This window comes from Mytilus trossulus, chromosome 1, assembly GCF_036588685.1.
Source record: "Mytilus trossulus isolate FHL-02 chromosome 1, PNRI_Mtr1.1.1.hap1, whole genome shotgun sequence".
Classification (NCBI taxonomy): domain Eukaryota; kingdom Metazoa; phylum Mollusca; class Bivalvia; order Mytilida; family Mytilidae; genus Mytilus; species Mytilus trossulus.
Window position 1 is genome coordinate 21,597,375 of NC_086373.1, and position 26,904 is coordinate 21,624,278.

At 33.0% G+C, this 26,904-nt stretch overlaps 2 protein-coding genes across 2 annotated transcripts in view; one reads left to right on the forward strand and one right to left on the reverse strand.

Annotated features, from left to right (window-relative positions):
• The window catches only part of LOC134718721 (uncharacterized), a 51,796-nt gene extending 25,478 nt beyond the window's left edge, over window positions 1-26,318 (reverse strand). Inside the window, exon 1 of the mRNA XM_063581417.1 lies at window positions 26,236-26,318. The gene's annotated coding sequence lies outside the window, so the exon portion shown is untranslated. The remainder of the gene's footprint in view (window positions 1-26,235) is intronic.
• LOC134704913 (3'-5' ssDNA/RNA exonuclease TatD-like) lies at window positions 4,414-5,880 on the forward strand. The gene is made up of 2 exons (XM_063563730.1): window positions 4,414-4,507; window positions 4,985-5,880. Exons 1-2 carry the CDS (start codon window positions 4,414-4,416, stop codon window positions 5,878-5,880), a joined length of 990 nt encoding a protein of 329 aa, XP_063419800.1.
• Window positions 26,319-26,904: the final 586 nt, after the last annotated feature.

A 26,904-nucleotide genomic window follows, 5' to 3' on the forward strand; every position in this document is an offset into this window, starting at 1 on the left:
ACTTTTACAGTCAACAATTAAACTAAAGGAACATTTAGTTTTGCGAGGAGCTGGAAAAAATTCTAAAATTGATGCTAGATATACAGAGGAGATACCTATCGAAATAGGGAAGTTAAAATCAAAATGGAGGTTTGTAACTGCTAACATAAATGATAATATCATTCTGGGTATTGATTTCTTGGAGAAATTTGGAGCAGTTATTGATATGGCTAACTACACAGTCCACATAAACAATGAGGCTATACCAGCGGTCTGTTTTGTTGGGAACGAGGGAGAAGAAATAAACTTATACAGGATTAGTATAAAAAAGAAAACAGTTGTGCCACCTCATAGTTTAAAAATAGTTGATATGGAAATTGATCATCCCCAAGCAGATGATATCATCATTCAGCCGAAATCCAATTTAAAAGGTCTTCTGTCCCCAAATGCTTTAATTGCTAAGGATGAATCCGTGAAGGCTGTATTTCGAAATGACACAGACACTTTTATCACATTGAAAGGGGGTCATAAATTTGGTATTGGTATGGAGATATACAATGTTGTAACTGATCAGGGTGATTTGGATGAAGACCCCGAAGTACATAGTGACAGAGTTTCTGTCAATGTCGATAATGCAAATTCGTGTAAAACGTCAGAAAACATAAGTGACAGATTTTCTGTCAGTTCGCCAACTGGTAATTTCGAGACATTGGAAAAGGTACGTGTAGGTGACAGGGTTTCTGCTGGTCCATCCCAAGGTGACAGATTTTCTGTCAGTCCGCCTCAAGGTGACAGATTTTCTGTCAGTCCGTCCCAAGGTGACAGATTTTCTGTCAATCCTTCCCAAGGTGACAGATTTTCTGTCAGTCCGCCTCAAGGTGACAGATTTTCTGTCAAACCGCTCAAAGGTGACAGATTTTCTGTCAAACCGTCCACAGAAATTCGTTCTATACTAAAAGATGGAAATTCTGTAAATAAACTAAACAAATTAAAAGAACTCAATTCTAAGATTCCAGAACACCTAAAAGATTTGTATACTCGAACAGTAAAAGATTTTGACATAGATCGTAGCATAAAGATTGCTGAAGTACTCATTGAATTTCAAAATATTTTTTCTAAAGGCGACATGGATCTGGGATTGTTTAATGGGGATATTAAACATCGAATTCACACAGGGGAGGCAGCTGCAATTAAACAACAAATGCGTAGAACTCCACTGAAATTTGAGAATGAAGAAGAAAAACATCTTAGTCAAATGTTAGATAAGGGGGTTATTAAACCTTCTATTTCAGATTGGTGTTCCTGTCCTGTTTTAGTAAGAAAGAAGGACGGCAGTCTGAGGTACTGTATTGATTTTCGTCCCCTTAATAAAGTGACAACTAAGGACGTGTTTCCTTTGCCAAAGATTGAGTTTTGTATGGATACTTTGAGAGGAAGTGCCTACATGAGTACGTTGGACATGGCTGCAGGTTATTGGCAAATAGAGATCGATGAGAAAGATCGACATAAAACGGCTTTCGTCACGAAATATGGACTTTTCGAGCATGTCCGACTGCCTTTTGGATTATGTAACTCACCAGCTACTTTCAGCCGAGTCATTCAGTTGGTTTTGAAAGGTCTGACATGGAGAGAATGCCTTGCATATTTGGATGATGTCATCGTTTTAGGTCACAGTTTTGATGACCATTTGATTAAGCTTCTGCACATCTTAAAAAGATTTCAGTACTACAATTTAAAACTTAAACCGTCCAAATGTTTCTTATTTCAAAAAGAAGTCAAGTTTTTGGGGAAAATTGTAAACAAAGATGGTATTTCAGTAAATCCGGAGAATATGCAGACTGTAAAAAGTTGGCCAAGACCAAAAAAAAAAAGGAGCTGGAATCTTTTCTCGGGTTCACAAACTACCACAGGGAACACATAAAGAATTATGCTGAAATTGCTGTGTCTTTGCATAAATTAACAGGAGGAAAATCAGAGTTTTTATGGACTGAAGAACAGGAAAATGCTTTCGAACAACTAAAAATAGCACTAGTAAATTCTTCTGTTTTAGCCTATCCTGATCCGGAAGCTACCTTCATACTTGATACTGATGCCTCGGACAAAACCATTGGTGCTGAACTTAGCCAACTACAAGATGGAAAAGAAAGAACGATAAGCTTTTCGAGTAAGGTTTTAACACCAGCTCAGAAAAAGTATTGCACAACTCGAAAGGAGTTATTGGCTATTGTCACTTTTACAAGGCAGTATAGACATTATTTACTAGGTAACCAGTTTGTTGTCCGTACAGATCATAATAGTCTCACTTGGCTGTTAAATTTCAAGAATATTGAAGGTCAACTAGCTCGGTGGATTGAGGATTATCACAATATAACATGTTAGTTCAACATAGACCAGGTAAAAAACATGTAAACGCAGATGCTCTTTCACGAATCCCAGATACACTTAATGAATGCAATTCATACTTGCCAAGTATTCCACTTAATAATCTTCCATGTGGAGGTTGTAAATACTGTACAAGAGCCCGGAGTCAGTGGTCCACATTTGAAGAAGAAGTAGACTTTGTTAAACCACTAACCGTACGTGCTGTAAGCATTAAAGATGTCACATCCACAAAAGGGAAGATATTACAGCCTTATACTGAAAATGAATTAAGAGACGCACAAAAAAATGACATAGATCTGAGTACTGTTATTGCCTGGTTATCTACTGATTTCTCTCCTTCAAAACAAGACTTACAGATGAGTAGTCCATTGGTAAGGCATTTGTGGCAGTCAAAATCTGAACTTGAGTTTAGAAATGGTATACTCTACTATTTTTGGGATGATGCAGTTGCACCAAGGCTCTTGTTTATAACACCAAGGAAATTAAGACAGGCAATGCTTCATCTTTGTCATGATTTACGATCAGCTGGACATTTAGGACAAGATAAAACCTTGGCAAAATTAAGACACACAGTTTACTGGTATGGAATGACAATGGACTGTAAACTTTATGTTTCAACATGCCATATATGCAATAGATACAAAAAACCTTTGAAGAGAGCCAAAGCAGAATTGGGTAGGTACCATTCAGGCGTTCCCTTTGAACGTATTCATTTGGATATACTTGGACCATTGCCAGTCACTCAACAGAATAATAAGTATGTTCTGGTCATCATAGATCAATTTACTAAGTGGTTGGAATGTTGTCCCTTGCCAAACCAAAATGCTGAAGTGGTAGCAAAAGCTTTGATGGATAGCACTATATCTAGATTCGGTTGTCCCATGGAGCTACATACAGACCAAGGCAAAAATGTAGATGGGAGGGTTATTAGACAACTATGTGATCTTCTTGAAGTTTCCAAGACAAGAACATCTGCATACCATCCTGCCTCCAACGGTCAGGTTGAGAGATATAATAGAATAATTACTCAATTAATCCGTTGTTTCTTAAAGAAGAATCAAAACAGATGGGATATCCACCTACAACAACTAGCAGGTGCTATCAGAGCAACAGAGAATCGACAGACTGGTTTTACACCGAATTTCATGGTTTTCGGACGAGAGGTAAATCAGCCTATTGATCTGGTTTTAGGACAAATAAAGGAACGTTTTCCAGATCAAGATATTTGTAAGTATGTTCAAAGTTTAAGAAATTCTTTAGAGGACGCTCATGATATCGCCAGAGATAATCTAAAATCTGCGCAGAAACGTCAAAAGCAAGATTATGATTTAAATCTCAACTTTAGAAAATATTGTGTAGGAGATATTGTACTAAAATTAGATACAGCCAGGAAAGTAGGGATATCCCCAAAATTAAAAGCTCCATGGAAAGGTCCATATGTGGTCATTGAAGTTAAGTCTCCAGCATTGCTAAAGATTAAAGACAGAAAAAGAGAGGAAGTCGTGCATCATGATAGACTCAAGCTGTGCATTGACAGAGAAATACCGTTATGGTTACAGAGACTTAGAAATGATATTCTTGGACGAGCTGAGAATAAATTGGAGCGAGACACTGATATGGAGCTGGAGGATTTATATCTGGATATTTTATTTAGTGGTGAGAATCAGAATACTCAAAATGGTTTGAATCCTCTGTCAGAATCTCTGACTGACGATCTTGATAACAATGATCCCTTCTTGGTGTCATATTCTCTGACAAACAATTATAATAATGAACAGATAATTCTTAAAGATCTTCATTCACTTATTGATATCCCGTCCGATTTAGACGCAACACTCGCTTATGACTTGAGTCAAAATTCGCTGCTTCCGAATAGTGATGATATAAATCGCGATACAGACAAATTAGATAATGGGTCCAAACAGGGACAAGTAGGTAGGCGCAAAAGACAAATGCCATCCTACTTACATGATTATGTACAGTAGATATTTTGAAATAGTGTAAATAGGATTATTATGTATATATTTACATGTTCGTTAATTTATTTTAAGTATGGAGGATGAGCTTGATTATGGTCCATTTGATGGTGAAATCCCTGAAAGATTGGAGGAAGATGCCAGGATAAAAGGCAGTAGTAGGAATCTGAGTAAGGCAAGACTCTGTCCGGTATGTCCAGGTCGTTTCACTAATGTAAGAAGGCATGTATTTCACCAACATTTGCCCTGGTACACTAATCCACTAACTGCATGTTGGACTTGCCATAAATAATTTGGTCAGAAAAGATGTTAGAAAATCATTGCCTTGAACTCCACAACTGCAATATTGCTGATAATATTTTCAAAGAAGAGTACCAGTCAGTATGGACAGAATTGATGAATGGTCTCCTATTGGAACTTTGCCAGCGCTATGACAAAAAGACCCTTGATCATCTGGTGGAGTATGTACGAACAGAAGCTGTCTTTAAACAATGTCAATCAGCTGTATTCCATTGGACAGATATACCCTTATTGAATTTCTACAATAAAAAAAAACAGATTTGATGTGGAAGTCATTCATGCTGTATTTCCTCCATCTGCAATATATTCTTTGGTACATTGGAAAATTTTGGCTTTATTATTAAAAGGAACTGAGGATGCCGAAAATCTTATAACATTTGAAAAGGAAATATCCCTCTATCAATGCAGTATCCAAAAGGCTATTATGGTTACTGATTCTCATTTCCATTTGGATAAGATGAAACAACAAGCCAGATTTTCTGGCTTACCGATCTACAAATGGAAAGATGGAGAATCAGTATACCAAATAAGACATCTGATTGCTAATTATGCCTTCCCAAGACGCTGGACAACAATAGAAGAGATTGGAGAAATCAGGAGAGATCGACGTATAAGAAGTACTGCTGGTATACATCCACGGATAGTGAAGGGGGAGGAGATGAGTGTACTGAGTTCATGGATTACCGATTTAGAGATGTTAATCTGTGTGAACAGAATGATTGCAGTTGGAGAATGTGGGTTAGACTCCTCTGATAAACCAAATAGCAAAGAACTCAAGAAACAGGTCCACGTATTTGAGGAGCAGCTTAAACTAGCTAAGAGGCAACATCTTCCTGTGGTGATTCATTGCAGGGGAGACAAGAAAATAATGAATATGTGCAGGGATTCATTAACCAATTTCCTAGAGGAAGATCATCCAATACATTGGCATTGTTTTAATGGTGACACTGAAGAATACAGACAATGTAAAGCCATGTTTCCTAACGGTAAATTTGGTATCTCTCCGTTCCTACTCATGGATAACAAGTATCCAGGATATAGAGCAACCGTTTGTGAGATGAAGTTGGAGGATCTAGTTTTGGAGACCGATTCACCCTATCTTAAACCTCAAGGACACCATGAGGCATCTCCTGGACTACTTAAGGAAATCATCTGGAAGCTCGCATCCATGTTTCACGTACACTCCGAGGAAATAGCTAGGGTGACAACTCGGAATGCCAGTCAACTGTATAATATAAATTAAATGCAGGAGGAAGGAATTTGTATATATGCTTTTAACCTGATTATTGATTGATTGACAGTTATGAATTTGTTTTTTGGTTCGGTGAAGGATTTTAGCATATCGTTATTAGTGTCAGCATTGATGGCTGACGTTTTAATAAAACGGGGAGGAATGTAGTAAATGTCTGGAAAGTGATTGCCACAACCAGATTTGTTACCGGAACTTCAGTTAGTATTTACTGCGCAACCTCGCAGAATATATCCGGAGCTCAGACGACCCACTTGTGGTGAACTCCAGTCCTGGGATTCCTGCCCTATCAGTATATTCTACCAAGACAACATCTTATATTAGGAAAGGTATATCGAATTATTGCACCTTTACAACAGATATGACTGGAATATTTTTTCTGTCTATTAAAATTAAAATTTAAAAAAATGTGGTGTGTTAAATAACCCGCGGCTACGCGCGTTATTCAGTGTGCACCCAATTTTTTATGTTATTTCTTCATAGACAGAAAAAATATTACAGTCATTCCTTAAAAAAATATTTATTTTCTGATTATTTTGGGATTTTCAACCACATTTATCAAATGCTATTTTTTTTTTATATGTGTGTAAATCATATAAATGTTATTTACGAACAAAATATAAAACTTTCCATGTTCCTTCCTAATAACACAGTTTTATATGCTACGTGTGTTATTGAGTGTGTAACACATTTTTATGTTATTTCTTCATTTAAACAGAAACATATTACAGTCATTCCTTGAATATACATGTATTTTAAAGTTTAGTTAAGTATTTAATTTTCTATCGAAACCAATTTTCGACAGTTTGCAATATGAGTTTTGACCGTCAAACTCAGTTTAAGTTCTTTTTCTAGGACATACATACGTAGTCATGAATAATAAGGTTAGGAGAAATTCGTTTGTGAATGTTCGTCTGACTGAAATGACGAAAACAATAATGATACTTTGCAGAGGAAATCAATGTTCTTTCATCTGAAGATTGTTTTCAACGTAACCAAATTTATCCCATTGACACGCAATACAAAATTTAATAATAAATAGCATGCAGGATTCCCATTATCCAGATTATCTTCAAATAAGTCGCTTATACCAATGAGAAAATAAATTCAATTTTTTTCAAATTGAATAAGAACTTGACTGTTAAATTATGTAACGGTTTGTATGTACTGAAGTTAATTGATCGTTTTTATGTAAATTTCATTCACTTCTCAAATCTGTAACCTACAAATTCAATAATGATTTTTTTTGCCATGAGGGAATTGTCTCCTGAAAAAGTGAAATTATCTTCAATATACTGTCGAATTTATCCTCAGTGAAATAAATGACTCGAGGTCATTTCATTTCACCATCGAGACTCTTAAATCTGTCAAAATCGCAAGTCGCTACAGCCCTATCAAGTTGTTGACTCTGAACAAAAACTCATTATAAAGAAATAATCAAAACACCAATTCCCCGGTTGTAAACTCATCAAATTTATCATTCAGGATAAGGAAATGAAGCAGAGCATCATATTTGTTCAAATATGTGATATTTGTTCAAATATAACATATTGCTACATACATAACATTGAATTGCTGCGAAACTGCAAGGTTAACTATAGAGTATGTTGTTTATGAAGTCAATATGTATGCATTGATCTCAAAATTGGTCTACATAAGACAAACTTCTCACGAAACACTGCATGGAAATGATCTTATAGACACCTCCATCTACAGGCTTTGACAAGAAACCATAACATTTTTATATAGAATTATAATTAATAAACACATTTTTGACTTATACTTCTTTAGGTGACAACGAATTATTTTGTTCTTTACATCCTTTAATTTACTTCAAATACCTGCACACAAAGAAACTTACTTTATTGATATTATAGAGGATTGCTTAAGCAAGACATTTGCGTCATAGACAGTATTATAAATAAATATATATATGAGTGCCATTTCGGGAGAGAAACTTTAACTTAATGTTTAAGCGCAGTACCTTTATAGATTATATTAACATTAGTGTGTTATTTGATTTATACATACCCTAGTATTAATTATGAAAAAAATGAAAACATCACGTTTATTAATTTGCGTCCGAAGCGCTTTCCTGGATTTACCTTCATCAGGAACGCCCAAAGCCAAACATTTAAATCAGAAGATGTATGACATAGAAGTTGCAGTAATAAAAACAACATAATAATGATATCAAAATTAATAGCCCTAGGGAAAAGGTTAACTCAAAGATATATTTTGCTTTTGGGTTTTCGTCTGTTGTTGGAATACTGTGTCTTTGACCGTACACATCTCTTATTCATATCGTTACATGGTTACACTTGCACAGTGTATTTACACCCTAAAACAAATGCAAAAACACCCAAACTAAGAACAACAGGAAGCTCATTGTTTACAACTGACAAATATTATGTTTTCACTCAAGTAAACACGTTTCTTACTTGCTTAAAAACTAAGAGAAGAAAATCAACACATAACAAATAAATATAGCATGACCAACACAGTTTGACAGCTGATTTTCTTTATAAACTCTATGACACGGAGTAGTTTATCTGAACAGCTGATGCCAATTAATTGTTTATCCTCTATGTTTTCTTTACCACCTTTGATATTATACACAAATTCCTATTGTTGCAAAGATTTTTGTGTTGAAACGTTAGGAATGTTTATTTTATTTAGCTACTTAAAACAAGTACATTGAACTACGCTATAACACAATTTTGACTGCTGTACCCCCTTTTTTGACATTTTTTACTATTATGTCTGATTATTTTGTTCTCAAATCGTTGTCAATTTAATGGAATTTGATGCGACTGTTATACCATCTTAAAGAAAATGCCCGTACAAAGTCAGTTTGTTTTACATTCGTTTGACGAAGACAAAACTGCTTCCATTATGATAAGACTATACGTTTCAGTTGTCGTTATTTCCTAATTTAAATACATGTCTAGCAAGGAATATACAGATTCGTTAGATCATTGAAAAAAATAACCACAAGCACACAACAATACTGTGGATAATGCAACAGTTCTCGTTTATACCTTGGTGATAAATGAAAATGTTCAAACTATACAATATTCAAGACTTAACTTTGTCATACTTGATATCAGTCACAAATATGGAATCGACATATGTTTTTTTGTCTGACCTTCTACAGACCTATTCAAACGTAACAATGTAAAACTTGTCATCATTTAACCTCAATGTTTCATAGAAAGCTAAAAAAGGCGAAATAAAAAAATGTAAGATGTAACTCGTATGATCGATACGAAGCACAAACATTTGCGAGTTATCTAAGAAGTCACAACTAATGATATGTATTTAAGACTTAAGTATACTCTTGACAAATGTCAGAATATCCAAGCTGTACTATGTAATACTAAAACAAACTGCAAATGTGTACCATTATGGTGCTCTGAAATATATTTTGTTAAGAATATGTATATATATTCTAAAATACTAGAATAATACTAGTTTTAATCAAGGGTGCTATTCATTTGGGATGTTTAAGTACGCAGCCACGTCCAATTATAATATTAGTCACCTTGCACAAATATGACTTGATCGACTATTACCGGTCACCTTCATCACGTACACCTTAATCGAATAGTATTGGTCATTTTCATCGAATACACATTGTAACTTAACCTGTTTTAAAATTAAAATCATTTTTTTTAGTCATAATCAAACTGCTGAAATTTAAGAAATATACCTGTTCATATCTGATATTACTATTTTTGTTGGTATCATATCTATGCAGTCCCTGTTGTAAATACCTGATATATGTCATTTTTATAACAAGCATTGCGGTGTTTGGTTTTAATTGTATATGTTTCAAGATTGTCATAGTCAATCAGAATAGATAATCATACCGATGAAAGCTATCTGTTATCCGAAATATTTATAGATAACTGCATTTGAAGTTTTCCTTTCTTTAAAATATTGGTTTTGTTTTGCACACTTTTTAGACGTATAGATGTATCTCATTTAATGCATTATTCTATGTATTGTTGCTTGATGATTGCTGCAAACAAGCAATCCATCAAACATGGGTTCTGAATAGGTATAGATAAAGTTTTCCATACATAATCTATTACGGATGCAATCATGATTTTGTTTGCATTTATAGAATAACTGTTGAACTGATCATTATTACGGATATGCTCCATTGTCATACTCATAGTCACATACTCTTTTCTTCATGTTGAAAAAAATCATTTCAATGCTTCATAAGTTTACATACATATAATAAACATACTAAATTAGTTTTAAGTTTAGATCATGTAAAAGAGACCCATTATAGTCAATCAAGTTGTATTGGTTGAAAGCGACCGATACTATTCGATCAAGGTGTACTCGATGAAAACGACCAATAATATTCGTTCAAGGTGTACGTGATGAAGGCGACTGGTAATAATAGTCAATCAAGTTATACTTGATCAAGGCGACATATTTTACTCGTGCAAAGTGTGTGTTCAGTGGAGTTATAAACTAAAAATCTGGCCTCGACGGACATAAACAATAGCATAATGATACTTAATCAGGAAGAGATTACCAACAGATAAATAATACATTTTTCTTAATGTCATTTTGATTATAAAAATCATTTTTCTCAAGTTTCCTTACTTTGAAGAGCCTTGGTGAAGGTTTTGTCACTTTACATGGCGTTTTTATAGTCATACCAATCCATCTATTAGCTAAAACTTAACCTAATATTTTAAGGATGTATGGAAGCTGACATAAGCATCAGTTTTGCTTCTGCATCAGTTTTTGTAAAATAAATTAAGATTTAAAGAAATTTTGTTCTCGTAGCCGATTATGGAAGGAATCTTGCAAAAGTATATTCTAAACCTTGATTAAAATTTCCATTACAGACTATAATTATTCATACCTTCTTTTAACATGGTTATTATTCTTAAGTTTCACGATTACTGACCATATAACTGATATGCCTAAACAAAATATTCCACAACGCATTCATAAAATGTCCAATGAAAGAAAACAGACATATTCCAGTTAATAACTTATTGTGTTAATATAGATGACGATGACAACGTAAAATGAATAGTTTGTCCCCAGTGCAGACACATATACATTTGTTAATTGTGTTGTGTTTCATGTTGAGTTATAGACATTGATACTAGTATAAAATGATTGTAAAGCTAATCACTGAAAAGCACCATTCGGCTATGAATATTTCAAAAACAATCAACAGTGTTAATTGTTTACGTTACATCTATACATGTTTGCAGTTTCATTCATATTGCAGACCTATTGTAATCTATGGACAGTAAACCCTGGGGAAAATGGTAGGTATATGCACCCTGATTAAATAGCTAAGTTGTGATACTACATTGAGAACCCAATCTTTTGTCCAATCGTGTCGCAAAGAATACTTATCATATATACATTTTACCGGATACAAATTCACCGATCAGGCATTTATTGTGCATTGAAATACTGACCAATAAAATTGCGGGTGACTTGCGCAACACAAACATAATCAACATCACTTATCTTTTACTATGATAATACTAACTAATGGAGAAAAACCATAACATGCACGCTTGGTTATTATAAAAAAAAAGATATGATATGATTGTCAATAAGACAACTCTTCGAACGTGACACTATGGTCGTCGTACGTTTTTCAACAATTAGTAAAACACATAGCACATAGTCAGCAATTAACGCATATAAGTTAAGTTACACATATTAACTTAGTTTATCTGAGTTATTGCATTATATATGATATGAGGTTTCTAGTAACTACCATTGATATCCCCCGAGGTGACAACCTGTGTTATACATTGTGCAGTTATTTGCCTTCCATGCTGGGTAAGCAAACCTCCGAATAGTTCTTTCTTTAAATGACTTATCAATATAATATATCATTATAATCCTGGTACCTTTGATAACTATAATCATATATTTTATTGGCAACAAATACATAAAAACAAATGTCAACTTGTCTTAAACTGATAAAGTGTAAAACTTCAAACGGAGATATGTGTTTCCAAAAATGAGTGGAAAAGGGGAGGGTTGGGGTTAAGATAGAGACAAAACTTTAATAAACATCTTATTCTACGAATCCCTCTCAGAGATTTTGCAAAGATTTATTGACTGACAGAAGGCTTGGCATATCCGAATATAAGGATTCAGATTGAACTTCCAAATTGAGATAACTGAGTATAACAAATATAAAAGTCAATTGGATTAGAATAGACATGTACATAAATAACACGGAGATTGTTACCCCGAGAAAAATACATACTCAACCGATGCGAAAATATCTGTTCTATCACCTTCGTATATATATAGATATGTGTTATTTGATTCATTATTATTTTGAATTTTCTGTAATTATTGTCTTTTTAATTATGGATTTTAGCGATTTTATCATTGGTTTATAGAAGAATATGGTAAATGCGAATCTTGAATCTATGATGAGCTGGTTTACCCACTGGCTCTTGATTAGGAGTAGAATATCAGCATCATAAAACACCATATTACTGGTTTATAGAATAGGATCTGTGTTCTGCATTAGCAGTAAAACATTATTTTTATAAAGTGACAGTAGATTTTGCAGTCATGTACAACAGAATTCGATCTTCGATTGCTATACCTATGCGTACTCGGATGTGCATATTAACCAAAGATCAGACATCATAAAATGATGTATTATAAATATTTTATTGCCTAATTAAGAGAAGACAAGAGTCATGCACCATAGCTGATAATAATGAATATCAAGTACTCAATTAACACTTATAAAACAAATAACGTAAATGATAAAAATTATAGCATAAATAGAAAAAAAAAATATTTTCCTATATCTGATTCAACAATGACCATACGCGTATTGCAACATAAAAAATGTGATAGCAAAATACCGAACACCAACTAATGATGCCAAATTCCTTTAGAGATGTTCAATTAGCAGGGGATACCGATGGTAGATCATAGACGCCTCAGATCAGCGACAATGCAATAATTCGAATAAGTATCTTAACTTACAAGTGTTTATTGTCTAAGGGGAAACACACATTACACAATCACCAAACAACTCCTCGTATCTGAACTGTAAATGTAAAATCAGAGTCTGAGTTACAGAATGAAAATATGATTTAATTATTTCATTATTAGAATTATTGAGCTATAAATATATACAAGAAAGAAGAGAACCTCACAGTCAATTGGCCAAAGATTTGTAAATTGTGCATAACTTTAACAGATTAAAACAAATAAGATGTTATGGTTATGTGCATGTTTGGTAGACAAGAGGAGTAAATGGGTCTTATCTTTCAATTTGTTGTATGAGCACTTCGAACAGATAAGAGTTTTAGATGTAGAAAACTTGGTTCTAGTAACTTTCTGTTCTATCATAAGTTTGTGTGCCATAATAAGAATTCTGGAAATACTTTTTCTAGGTAACAAAGTATTGTTAACTGTAAACAACTCAATCGGTTTTGATAGGATAATGTTTGAAATGCAAATCTCTTTTTCATACACTCAAACAATAATATGTTCATTCGTCATTTCCTCAAAGACTTCCAATACTACTTGTAATTCTCTTCCAATTCGTACTTTATTTGGCATTTTAATAGTTTTGATTCGCACGTCACTTTTGAGATTTTGTAGACGAAACGCGGGTCATACTTATAATTTGTTTTAGCTCGGTATCTATAATGTGATTATTCATGTTTGGAAATTTGGTTATTTAACAAGTTCATCACGTCGACTGTCTGATGCTTAACATTTCTTACCCAGATATAAGCATTATTCAGAAGTGGAATGGATGTTCCTATATTTTCTAATCTATTCTTCAATTTGAATATGCTTTTAACAACATCAAAATGTACACAAAACTTTCAAATCTCTGATAAATCTGCTATATAACGTGATTTTAAATGTGCCAACACAGTGTTATATACATTTGTTCTGAAATAAGATTTCCTATATGTAATCCAAAGAAAGAAATCCATCCCGAAAATTGTCTGCAAATGGATAAAAAAAAGTCCCCAAGACCGAACAATCATGACGAGTTTCCGTTTGCTTGTTGCTTGTATCATTAAGCACATGCAAATCTTTACACAACTTATCATAGCATATAATTGTTTTTGTAGATGATGTAGAGACAAAAAGATAAAGTTATTTTTGTGCAAACCCAAATTTTTATAAGTATGAAAAATATTTGATAAACATATAAAGCAATTTATACAACATATTATTATAATTCTGTACGATTACGATGCACTTTAAGACCAGATGACAACAATAGTTACGGCATTTGTTATTGGATTTTCAAAACAACCTTTGTAAGAGTGCATAAGATAAGCAATAAACGTTTATTCAAAACATTTAATGTTTTAATGGGGTTTTAATTCACAAGAAGAGGAGAGAAATTAATGCACGTGTTTACTAAGGATTTATTTGTTTGCACTAAAGATAATGATTACGGTGTACAAAAAAATAGGTGAACGCATGATATTTAAGCATGAAAGAAAGTAGATGTGTGGTATATTAAAAGCATAATCTTAACACAAGAAAAACATAAACACACGCTTTAAAAATGTTTTGGATTCATTTCGAAATTTGGTATCCATAAAAGCATAAATGAAAGGGTTTACAATATTGTTGATTATAAACATATCCGATACGAACAGCACACCTGATCTCTTCGCTTTTGACATTTCCTCCCAAAAATCCTTGTTTAGTCCTTCAATAATAAGCAAAATTACCTTTGATATATAACAAAGTAAAAATATCAAGGTTATGAAGAGAAACATAATTGTAATATTATGGGTAATTCGACGATTATTTTTCGTACGTCTTACGGATCCATTTTGCTTGGGATTATTCACCGTCGAGGTTTCCATGTTCTTCTTTGCATCCAAACTATTTGGATCACTGATGCCGATTGAAAGCTCTTCGATTAATTGCATGTCTCCACTAAAAGAAGCAGCGCTTTTTTTAATCGAAATTGTATTTCCTTCTAGGTCTGGATCGTTTTGCGCATATTTACGCCTCGGTTCCTGAACTTTAAGCTGATGGAATATTGTGTACCCGATTTTAGAGTATAAAATGATAAGGGCTAATGTTACAACAGTAGCAAACGTTCCCAATACAATTGAGTAGACAACCCGGAATGTTGTTTCGCCATCTTTTACTCCTCCACAATGCATTCCTTCTATCCCATGCTCAGAGCTGTAAAAGGAATTCGTTTCAAACACAAAGGGTATAGGTAGTGCAATAATAAATGAACACAAATTTGCGAGACACAATGAAAGTCTTTTTACCGAACGTTGTATAGGAGATTTCTGCCGATGACACACTTTTAAATATCGCTGAATTGCTATAATGAGCAAAACAAATATTGGAACAAAAGTAGTAAATCCAGCAAAAAACTGTGTTAGCTTGCAAACTATACTGTTTGAAAAAACTACTTGATTTAGACACTCATAAATTGCAAAAGATCCAAGATATACACTTGCTATCATGTCAAAAACAGCTAAAATTGGTATGAAATATCTTTCATCTGATAGGTCCTTTATTTGAAGTGCATAAACAAACAAAACAATACCGTTTCCAAATATTCCAGTCAGGATATAGATAGAAAGAATAATAATGTTTGGTATCAAACTTTTCACTATTTCATCATTCAAATCCAAAACTGTGATGTTCATGTTTATTCAACCCAAAAAACATACCATACACCTTGTAGAAGTTTGAATATAAAGATTCAAAACATTTTTATTTATTGTTCCTCATATAATGTTATAAATCTATATAGATGCTGTAAACGTAGAATTTCCTTCCTTGAACAAAATAAGAGAGAATGATTATCCATACCACTTAATGACAATTAAGGTTTGAGTTTCCTGATATTGAAATTTTAAATGAGAAAATCTTAATAAGTTAAAGTATTTCTAAGCCGGTCACGGTTTTCAAAAAATTCAACCAGAAAAATTGTAAAGGAAATAAAAAAAAATCTGCTTTACCATTTTAATAAAATTGTATTGAAGGAAAGTAAAAAAAAACAGGTTCCAGCCATATTTCAAAACTAAGGGAATATTTTCTCTAAATAGAATACGGATCTGAATTCAGATCTAAAGTGGAAAAAGACCTACTTTTATGTATTATTTTAATCTTAATGTTTACCTATCCATAGTTTCTTCATATGCTCGCTCATTTTGTTCACTTCTTAAGTTGTCACTGAGGAAGATATCTGCTGTTTTTTTTTATGTTTTACATGTGACCCCAAAATAAAGCTTAACAAGTCGAAATTGTGGTATTTTGTGATTGCGTGCATAGAAGATAGCAGGGCATAGAAACATTTTTATATTGATCGATATATATTTAGATTATATGTTCATCAGATGCATACTTTGCATTTTATTTTATAGATCTACCGAAAGTAATTTATAGTCATGTGATATAGGTATATCGTGTATTTTCATTTACATCGAGAGAAAAAAATCATTTATCAGTTCATAATAATGGTATTTAACTGACAATGAAATCATATTATGCATTGTTTTGCACAACAAACACATATTCTTCTGGAATCTGAGATATTTGACTCATGCCTTGACAACTGTCTAATGCCGAACACGTCTTTTGAACAGATATAACTTTAAAGTATCATTAAGCAGTCAAATTGATGTTAATAACTTATAATATATGGCTAAATTTTAATATGCATTTAGCAGTATAAGAATGTATCATAGATGATTTTATTTATTTCCTATAAAATTGGTATATTACAAGACTTTTGATGTTGTATTACTACTGCTCCAACAAAGTTATGAGGAGGACAGATTAAAAATGACACTTCGTAAATTTTATGGACACCATCACGATTTGGTTGATCCATACGATGTATCTTTGTCCAAACTAACATTTTTACCACGTGTTAGATTGTGGTTAGTTATAACGTCGTCTGATATTACTATTACCGAACGTGACATATTCACGATTGTGACTGTTTTTCTAAGTGTGAATTCGTATTGCTTGAAAACGTGGCACGGTACTTTTACATCCTAAACTAATTTGTTGGGTTTTGATGTAGTGTTTGTTGTTTTCAACGGCATCGAATTTTTTCAAATGTTTTAACGTTTGTAGTTGTAAATCGTATTTTTTCTGTTGTATTATAGTGTTGTATTGGGGATAACTACTCCTCCAGTTCATTTGGAAGATTTAATTATGGATCAACGAAATTTAAACTATATATTTGGTTTGCAGTTTGATCAGAAGAAACAACCACAAAGCTGGATAAAACAATTAATTATCTAATAATACTTCAAATAAATATTAATTAGTTTTATAATTTTCACTATTATTAATAGAAGTTAGACGAGTCAAAAAAATCGAATCTTGAATTTCATACAAATTCTGTTAATTTTCGGAATACGTTTTAGAAATTTATATGTGACGTCACTTTGGGCGATGCATTGACTATGGATAACAGGGCTGTGATTTTGTGATTTTTTTCGTTTTTTATTCTCTAGCTAGTCACCACTTCAGTTTAATCAGTTTAATCATGTATATCTATTATATAGTCATTTTATAAAAAATACTGTTTTGCAAAACTATGTATTATTCTTGATAATAATGATGTTTTGTCCCAGGCGGATAACCCTAACCGCACAACTTTTTTTAAATTTTGGTCCTCGGCGATCTTCAACTTGGTAGTTATGGCTTTCAAACTTTTTACATCTGAGCATAATTTTGTGTGGACGTAGCGCGCGTCTGGTGTATAAAACTATTTGTTAACCTGTTACCTTTAGATGGCTATTATCCGTTTGTTTCTCTGTCCTATATTTTCTCCCATTTATTTGTTTATCTATTGTAACCCTGTCGTGTAATGTTGTAATTTTAATGTTATAATTAGCACTGCCATTAAAGCAGGAGGTTTGGCATGCCACAAAACCATTTTTTCATAAAATGCTCTGTACCAAGTCAGGAAAATGGCCATTGTTACATTATAGTTCGTTTCTCTATGTGTTACGTTTCGGTGGTGTGTGTCTGTTGTGTCGTAGTTCCCTTATATTTGATAAGTTTCCCTCAGTTTGAGTTTGTAACACGGATTTGTTTTTTTCTCTTCCGATTGATGAATTTTGAACAGCGGTATACCACTGTTGCCTTTATTTATATAGTTTGATTTGCAACTGTTCTGAATTTTGTTTACCATGTATCGAATCGAAAGAATGAAGTATATTGTAAAACAGATGGTGGTCCAAATGGATAAAAAGTCTTCCTGACCTCACAACCATAAATAAAAAAATTAATCATACATATGTCAGCTGGTTTTTACACTTGGAAATGCGGCAAATAAGTTTTTTCACAACTAATGGTTGTAACATTTACATGATTTTTTAAAATAAAATCCTTTTGACACAAAGAAAAAAGTATCAGAGGCACCACATTTTAAATATTAATAGTTAATTAATAGGTATGTAAACAATTTGATGAACATATTAAACATTTACAAAATTGTATCATCATCCATAACGTTTTCAATGCACTATTAGCTATGATGACAAAACATTTTTCGGGACATGTTTTGGGTTTTAAACACAATTATTGTAAGAGTCCATGAAATTAGCAATTACTGTTAATTCACAAGTTAACAATTAGTGCACGTGTTACCTCATGGTTCATGTGCTTGCACTTAAAGTATGATGATTACGTTATGAAAACATAGGTGAAAACGCGACATTTTAGTCTTTAAGGTAGATGTGTGGTATAATAAACTAATAATCTTTACATACGCAAAACATAAACAAACGTTTCAAAAATGTTTTGGATTCATTTCGAAATTTGGTATCCATGAAAGCATAAATGAAAGGGTTCACAATATTGTTAATTATAAACATATCCGATATGAACAGCACACCTGATCTTTTCCCTGTTGACATTTCCTCCCAAAAATCCTTGTTAACTCCTTCAATAATCAGCAATATTACCTTTGAAATATAACAAAGCAAAAATATCGAGGTTATGACGAAAAACATAATTGTAATATTATTGGTAATTCGACGATTAATTTTCTGTCGTCTCATTGATCCACTCTGCTTAGGAGTATTTCCCATTGAAATTGTCATGTCCTGATTTACGTTTAAATTATTTGGATCACGAATAACTGTTGAATTCTCAATATCTTTTTCCGTTTCAATCAATTGCACGTCTCCACTCAGAGAAGCAGCACTTATTTCGATCGAAATTGTCTTTCCTTCCTGGTCTGAATCGTTTTGCGTATGCTTGCTCTTCGGTGTATTGGCCTTAAGCTGATGGAATATTGTATACCCGATTTTGGAATATAAAATTATAAGCGATGATGTTACCACAACGGCAAATGTTCCTAATACAATTGAGTACACAATCGGGACTATTGTTTTGCCATCTTTTATTCCACCACAATGCATTCCGTCTATCCCATGCTCAGAGCTGTAAAAGGAATTCGTTTCAAACACAAAGGGTAAAGGTAGCGCAATAATAAATGAACACAAATTTGCGAGACATAACGAAACTCTTTTTACCGAAAGTTGCATTGGAGATTTCAGAGGATGACACACTTTTAAATATCGCTGAATAGCTATAATGAGTAAAACAAATATTGGAACGAAAGTAGTAAATCCAGCAAAAAACTCTGCTGTCTTGCAGACTATACTGTTTGAAAAAACTACTTGGTTTAGACATTCATAAATTGCAAAAGACCCAAGATATACACTTGCTATCATGTCAAAAACAGCTAAAATTGGTATGAAATATCTTTCATCTGATAGGTCCTTCATACGGAGTGTATAAACGATCAAAACGATACCGTTTCCAAAAATTCCTGTCATGATATATAGAGAGAGTAAGACAATATTTGGTATAAGACTTTTCACTATTTCATCATTCCATTCCAATGCCGTAACATTCATGTTGATACAAAGGAATTTATCCAGTCGTCACAGCCCAAATGATCTGCTTGTACTGTTTAATACATAAATTTATAAACGTTTCTTTGTTTTGTTCCCTTTCTATTGTGGTAGTTTTAAAAAAGTAAGTGTACAAAATATTGTTTCATCTCATATAAAAGACAGTTGAGGAAATATTTGTGTTCAAGGTAGATCAGAGTTAATCTTACGTAACTATCACATTCCTTTTTCGTGTTAACTCGGTTACAAGTTGAAATTAATATATTTGAATGTACGCATGGCTGACACTATTATTGTCGTCTGAAAATGAAGTGGTCACGTTTGGTTTAGAATTACGGAAGGTGATGGCGTTGACTGAAACAATTCTTTACTTGCTTTAACGATATTAATTTCAATACATTTATATTTTAATGACATGCTTTTACTAAGTCACAATCAGATTTTGATATTATGGCATTCTCACTTTTTTCTTTGTCTGTGTGTTAGTTACCTCTTTCTTACTCGTTAGCAAATTCATTTCTATTCAAGCGACCTGTTCCGTCCAAAAGTTGAATTGACAAAACATATAAAGTCATTTGACGGGTAGATGACAATATATAATATCACAATAGAGGATATGGCGAATGCTAACGAAATAAGAAATGTTTAGCTCATTTCACGATATCTTGGCACCTAATTAGTCTATATGAATGACAAAGCATGTGTTTCATATCATGTAAATATAGGAAATGAGAAAAATTGAAATAGTGAAATAGTGAAAAAAACGAAATCGGAGAAAAATGTAAAAGGAGGGACGGTCAGTTTGAGTGTTTGTAAAACAAAGACATGGATAATTTAGATATTTATACTTATTGACGTTTCTTAACTTTTTTCAATTTGACATACATAATATGCATATTTTGTTGATAATTGGTAATCATGTTGATAAATTTCCTGCAGTTTTCAAATATTTATACTAAGGCCACACCAATTTGATTTATAGTTCTTTGGATTTTCCCGCTCCTGTTTTTTTCGAAATCAAGTTTTGAACATAAAAAAACTACCGCTTCCGTATTTTTTTGGTTCGCATGCCGCTCCGAAATTAGTCTTGCCTTGATTTTTTTTCTCTCACTGACGCTTTTTTCCCCTGTAATCAAAGCTGGGATCAAACGCACGTGTGATCAATAAATAAAAAGTGAAAGGAAATATCAAAATCAAAATGTCAAGCCATCAGTTGTGGTTTCGGCTAAATACCGATGACAGGCAATCATTGAACGAACGGCTATCTGTTGTTCGTGGTCATTTACATATCTTTTATGAAGCCAAAAGGGTAAAGTCTGTCAATATTTCGATATCAAAGACATATAAATTCGTCAACAGTCGTCGGCATCACCACTCATAGTCCGAGATTACTTTGACGTCCAACGGCTGTTTTGACAGAAAATCTGGGGCTGGGGTTTGTCTGGCAAAACAGCCGTTTGACGTCAGAGTAGTTCCGGACTACACCTATCAATGTTGGCACTGACATGGATATTTCTATGTTGGGATAGTTAAACTGTGAAAATTGTGAATTTTGAAATAGATAGAACACCCTCCGATCCAATCATAAATTTAAATGAATTACCCACAGGTCCCCCTTAAAAAATGTGTTAATGAAAAAAACAATAGAACTTCCTAAAAAAACTAATACAAAATCGTGTGAACAGGGCAAGGAGATATTGATAGGCCAAGAGAAACTGTTTTGTGACCTCATTGACTTGGCTAGTACTATAGAGTGTGGGTGGCCTTCAGACATTTTAGAATCAGGGATAATTATGCAGAATAACCTTTAAAAAGCTTTGAAGATTGTGGTATATAGCACACATCCATATAAAAGACTATGAAATTTCTATGAAATTTGTCAAAATCCTACTATCAAAATAAAATCTATCCGATATTAATTTTTTTTCATTCCCAGAGTGCATCTTACAATTCACAGTAGTAGCTAGTTTTGATGAGAACACATATCCTTCTGTTTGTCTTTTAGTTTCCAAGCACAGCTCTTGATATAACAATAAGGAGCTGTGGTTAATTGCCAATAAATAAAGGCAACAGTAGTATACCGCTGTTCAAAACTCATAAATCCATGGACAAAAAACAAAATCGGGGTATCAAACTAAAAGTGAGGGAAACGCATTAAATATAAGAGGAGAACAACGACATAACACCGAAACGTAACACACACAGAAACGGACCAAGCATCAGACAAAACACCACGAGAATAACAAATATAACATGAAAACCAAATACATGAATTTGGGATAGACAAGTACCGTGCCACGTCTTATCTCAATATCTCAAAAATAAGAGAAAACACAAACGACTCAACGTTGAAATGCAACACACACATAAATGAACAATAATATAACAATGGCCATCTTCCTGACTTGGTACAGGACACTTTTAAAGGGGAATAAAAGTGGTGGGTTAAACCTGGTTTTGTGGCATGCCAAACCTCGCACTTTAATGGCAAAGTTAAATATAACATTAAGATGACAACATAATATTACAGTACAACAATACAAATAAATAGGAGAACATATTAGACAAAGAAAAACATGATTAATAGATAACAAAAAGCATCAAGTTTAAAATTCAATACGCCAAAAACGCGCCATGTCCACACAGAAATCAACAGTGACGCCCAGATATAAAAGATCGAAAGGGTAAAAAGTACAAAGTTGAACAGCACTGAAGATCAAAAGTTGAAAAGGTTTCGCCAAAAACGGCATTGTTTTTATGCCCGGGATAAGAACATTCTTATTATATAGAATAAGACAACTATCCACCAAAATTCAAAGAAGTACATGTAGATAAAAGTAATTATAGGCAACCAAATTCTTCAACCATGAGAAAATCACATCGTTTGCTTAGGGCCTTTCCAGAATTAATTGTATGGGAGAGGAAGGCACCTGTACTATATACAGGTGCCTTCCTCCACAATACAATGTAACAGTATTACAATTTGATGGGTGGTATTTGAGAAAGATTGCTTGAACATTTCAATGAAATATCCAATTTAAAATGTATGCATGGTGGGGTCAAATAAATAAAAAGTACCTTCCTTCCCTCCCCCATTACATTAATTTTTGGAACAGCCCTTGGTAGAATTTAACCTTAAACATTGTAAAAAAAGGTTTTTCATCAAAAATTTACATACTGAAAGTATCAATTTTATAATTTTCGTGTGTTTTGCATACTTTTTTTTTTACATTTGTGAAGGTCATTGGTATTGCCATTTCTAATTCACATTTTTTCAAATATTTGCTTCTGAAAGGTGAAAGAATCTACAGTTGCTTGCTTGGAGTCAGAATATAGTACTCAAATGGAATAACAGGCCTTATGCATCAAAACATCAGTGCTGTTTCTTCTGGTTATATTTGATAAAACTAGCATGTAACAATTAAACAAAATATATCGCTCGCTCTTTTTTTCAGATCACTCGCCTGTCAAAAACTCATTTTCAAGAATTTTTTAAAAACAAAAAAAATTCGCTCGCTCTCCTCATATTTTTAAGAGCAAATGTCCGAAGAACTATTTATCAAATTGGTGTGGCGTAAAGATGCTATTGAAGCAGTTGATGGAAAATTTGTCCAACTGACTTCGGTAAGAATTAAAAGTCTTTTGTAAAACTTTAGAATAGCGTGTTAATACTTAAAGAATATTTTCTGAGGGAAAGAATAAATAACGTAAACATAAAACTGTTGAATAATGTGCATATTTTGTGGTATGTTAGTTTTAAAATCAAAGAAAACAAAACAGTTATACCACTGTCCCAGGTTAGGGGAGGGTTGGGATCACTCTAACATGTTTAACCCCGCCACATTATTTATGTATGTGCCTGTCCCAAGTCAGGAGCCTGTAATTCAGTGGTTGTCGTTTGTTTATGTGTTACATATTTGTTTTTCGTTCAATTTTTTACACAAATAAGGCCGTTAGTTTTGTCGTTTGAATTGTTTGACATTGTCTTATCGGGGCCTTTTATAGCTGACTATGCGGTATGAGCTTTGCTCATTGTTGAAGGCCGTACGGTGACCTATAGTTGTTAATGTTTGTGTCATTTTGGTCTTTTGTGGATAGTTGTCTTATTGGCAATCATACCACATCTTCTTTTTTATGTTATCAAAGGTACCAGGATTATGTTATTGTACCCAGACGCCCGTTTCGTCTACATAAGACTCATCAGTGAGCTCATATGAAAATTGTTATAAAGCCAAACAATTACAAAGTTGAAGAGCATTGATGATCCAAAATTTCAAAAAATTGTGCCAAATACGTGCTCAGGTAATTTATGCCTGAGATAAGATAATACAAATATTCTTCTCAGTTATCTACACAAAATTATATATCTATGTATGCATTATTATATGACATTTTTGCACCGATACTATTACATGTATATAAGCTGGGAATATACTAAGAGAATATTATTTTTGTATTTATACATTGTCTGCCTGAATGAAAAGCCACTGATTGACACCAAATAATGCTATTCGTTCCTTTGAAATATTTGTCAATATGATTGAAAATAATATAGCATGCAAGTGATTGTGAATGCTATCCAACAATATAGTTTAGCAACAACATGAACCATCCAGAGGAAAACCAAGTTGAATAAAAGAGAGACGAAAGATACCATAGGGACGGTCAAACTCATAAATCGAAAACATATCGACAACGCCTGTATAATACTACTGCCGAGACGATTGAAAGTTGACTGTCCGTCTGGTATCTTTCGTCCCTCTTTTTGAGAATACACATCAAAGGAGTAAGTCCGGTTATCACCAATTTTGGCATCAAATTTCAGGAAGATCTGATGAAAGATTTGGACACTTTTATATCACGTAAGTGTCTTTTGCAGTCGATTCAATTAGTTCATGTGAAAGAGTTTATCTGATCTAGTCATTGAAGACCTCAAATTCAATCTTAAATATGAATAAATCTATCAAATATGCCATATAATGCCACTTTACAGATATTTTTTTGTTTGTTAAAAATATAAGTAGCCGCATTCGTGATCATTCTAAACCTTTATATATGCTATGTTTTATCATCCAATACAATATACTTGTATATATTAAGATTGAATACAAATGCGGCAAATTCCATTTAAAATGAGACCCGCCTAAAAATTAGCTCAAATGCTAAGATTGCAAAGATTTCAGTAATTGTGCATGACTTAATTATGTTAGTATCCGATATATGTGCATTGTATTGCTAACTACAGTCCAAATTTATAAAGCAAGAGTATTCTTTCCAATAAATAGCTGAAAGTTTAAATTTTATCAATTTTGTAAACTATATTCAGGAGCCAACAAGGGCCTTTCTGGTCTTACTTGTCTCACTCTTTTAGTAAATGAACTAAGATGTACACAATTATAGATCTACTTTGCCTAACGGACATAGTAAATCAAGCTTTCATTACCATCTTTGTAGAGAAGTAGTACAATTACTCATACGACAACTATCCACCAAACTTCAAATGAAATGGGTGGAAGCAATTATACACAACCGTGCAGCTTTCAACAAAATCAGATCCTCATACCGTATAGTCGGTAGGTTTGCTGAGTAGTGTATTTTGAAATGTTATTTTGTCTTATAGTCAGTCTGATGGTATTGTTCTTTCTTCGAATAATGGTTCATGATTACCGTTTTGTATCTTTTACCTGTTACAGTTTTGGTTTAATTTTTTTGTCTCTCGTTAAGTTGTTTCATCATTAAATTAAGAATTTGAAAAAGTCGTTCAGTTGATAAAGTTGAGACATTGAACCGACAAAGTGTCATTAATTTCGTTGAATGGCTTACGAGCCGATTTAGCGTAAATCTAGAATTTGAATATTATTTTTGATGTAAATAATAGTATCGGAAACTGCATGCCTCAATGAAGGCATTTAAATTCTAGGGAAATGTTTTTGTTATTAAGATTTGTTTTCCTCAATATCAAGCTTTTGTTGGTTTGTAACTTCCTGTTTCATATACTAGTACTCAAATCACTCAATGTAAATCATTTCATTTATAAAATCTAAGTACCTACTAAGCAATTCCCAGTCTTAATGATTGCAGGGAATAAAGATCAAGATTTTAATTACTACTGCATCATCAAAACAAAAACACATTTGTTTATCTGTATAAACAATCCTGGGTAAATAATAGCAGAGAGTAAAAAAAAGCAAAGGAAGAGAATAACAAACATGTTATTTCGATTTGAAAACGGGTTTATCGTCAAGATAATCTTGTAGAATACTAGGAAAGACTAAGAACTCGGATGCCAATAAATCAACTTGAGGAAGTGTTTTGCATCTACATAAATACAAATAATTATAAAAAGAAAAATATTTCTCATTTTCAGTATTCAGTGCAGATATATTTTTATATAAATAAGAAAAAGAACACACATGCCACTTACCGTTGAAACTTGCAATTAGGAGAATATCCTGGAACACAATACGTGATCATTTTTTCTGAACTACCGTTTACAAAACATTAAAGATTCAATAACAATATGATTTGCAATTACTTTCCCGGAAACAGGTGCGCGTTTAGCTTTATCTTTAGTAATCAATAATCTTCTGAATCTTATATCTACATAAGTACAAGGATTTGACATGTGAACATTGATTAATTTTCCTTAAAAATATCAGGAAAGTACCAATTGCCTCAGTGATTTGATTTCAAGGATTTATCAATCAATACATAAATGTGTGTTTTCTTCCAAGTATATTTTCTGTTGAATTAACTAATGAGCGTACACTTGACTCTTTACATAGCAGTTAATTTCGAAGAAAAATTAATTTTGTAAAGAATCAAAGACAACATGTTGATTTCAAGCTGCACGTCATTTTAAATACAATATTCAAGTCATGCAAATAATAAATCAAGAAGTTATCGAGGTGATTCTTTGCCCACTGAAAGCTTGGTTATGAACGGATAAAAGTTTTCTTTCAATATTCTAAACGCAGCGTCGTTCTAAAAATGCATGGAATATTTGCAAGTGGACGTTAACAATGCAAACAAAAATTAATAATCTAAATGTAGGAAATACCCTAACTTTATTTTGCATCAATAGGTTAGATAT

Bases quoted from the DNA above. Each gene is read 5' to 3' on its own strand.
- LOC134704913 (XM_063563730.1), top strand. From the start codon at position 4,414: ATGGAGGATGAGCTTGATTATGGTCCATTTGATGGTGAAATCCCTGAA. The intron at 4,508-4,984 runs GTAAGGCAAGAC...TATTATTAAAAG, and splicing joins AGGCAGTAGTAGGAATCTGA to GAACTGAGGATGCCGAAAAT.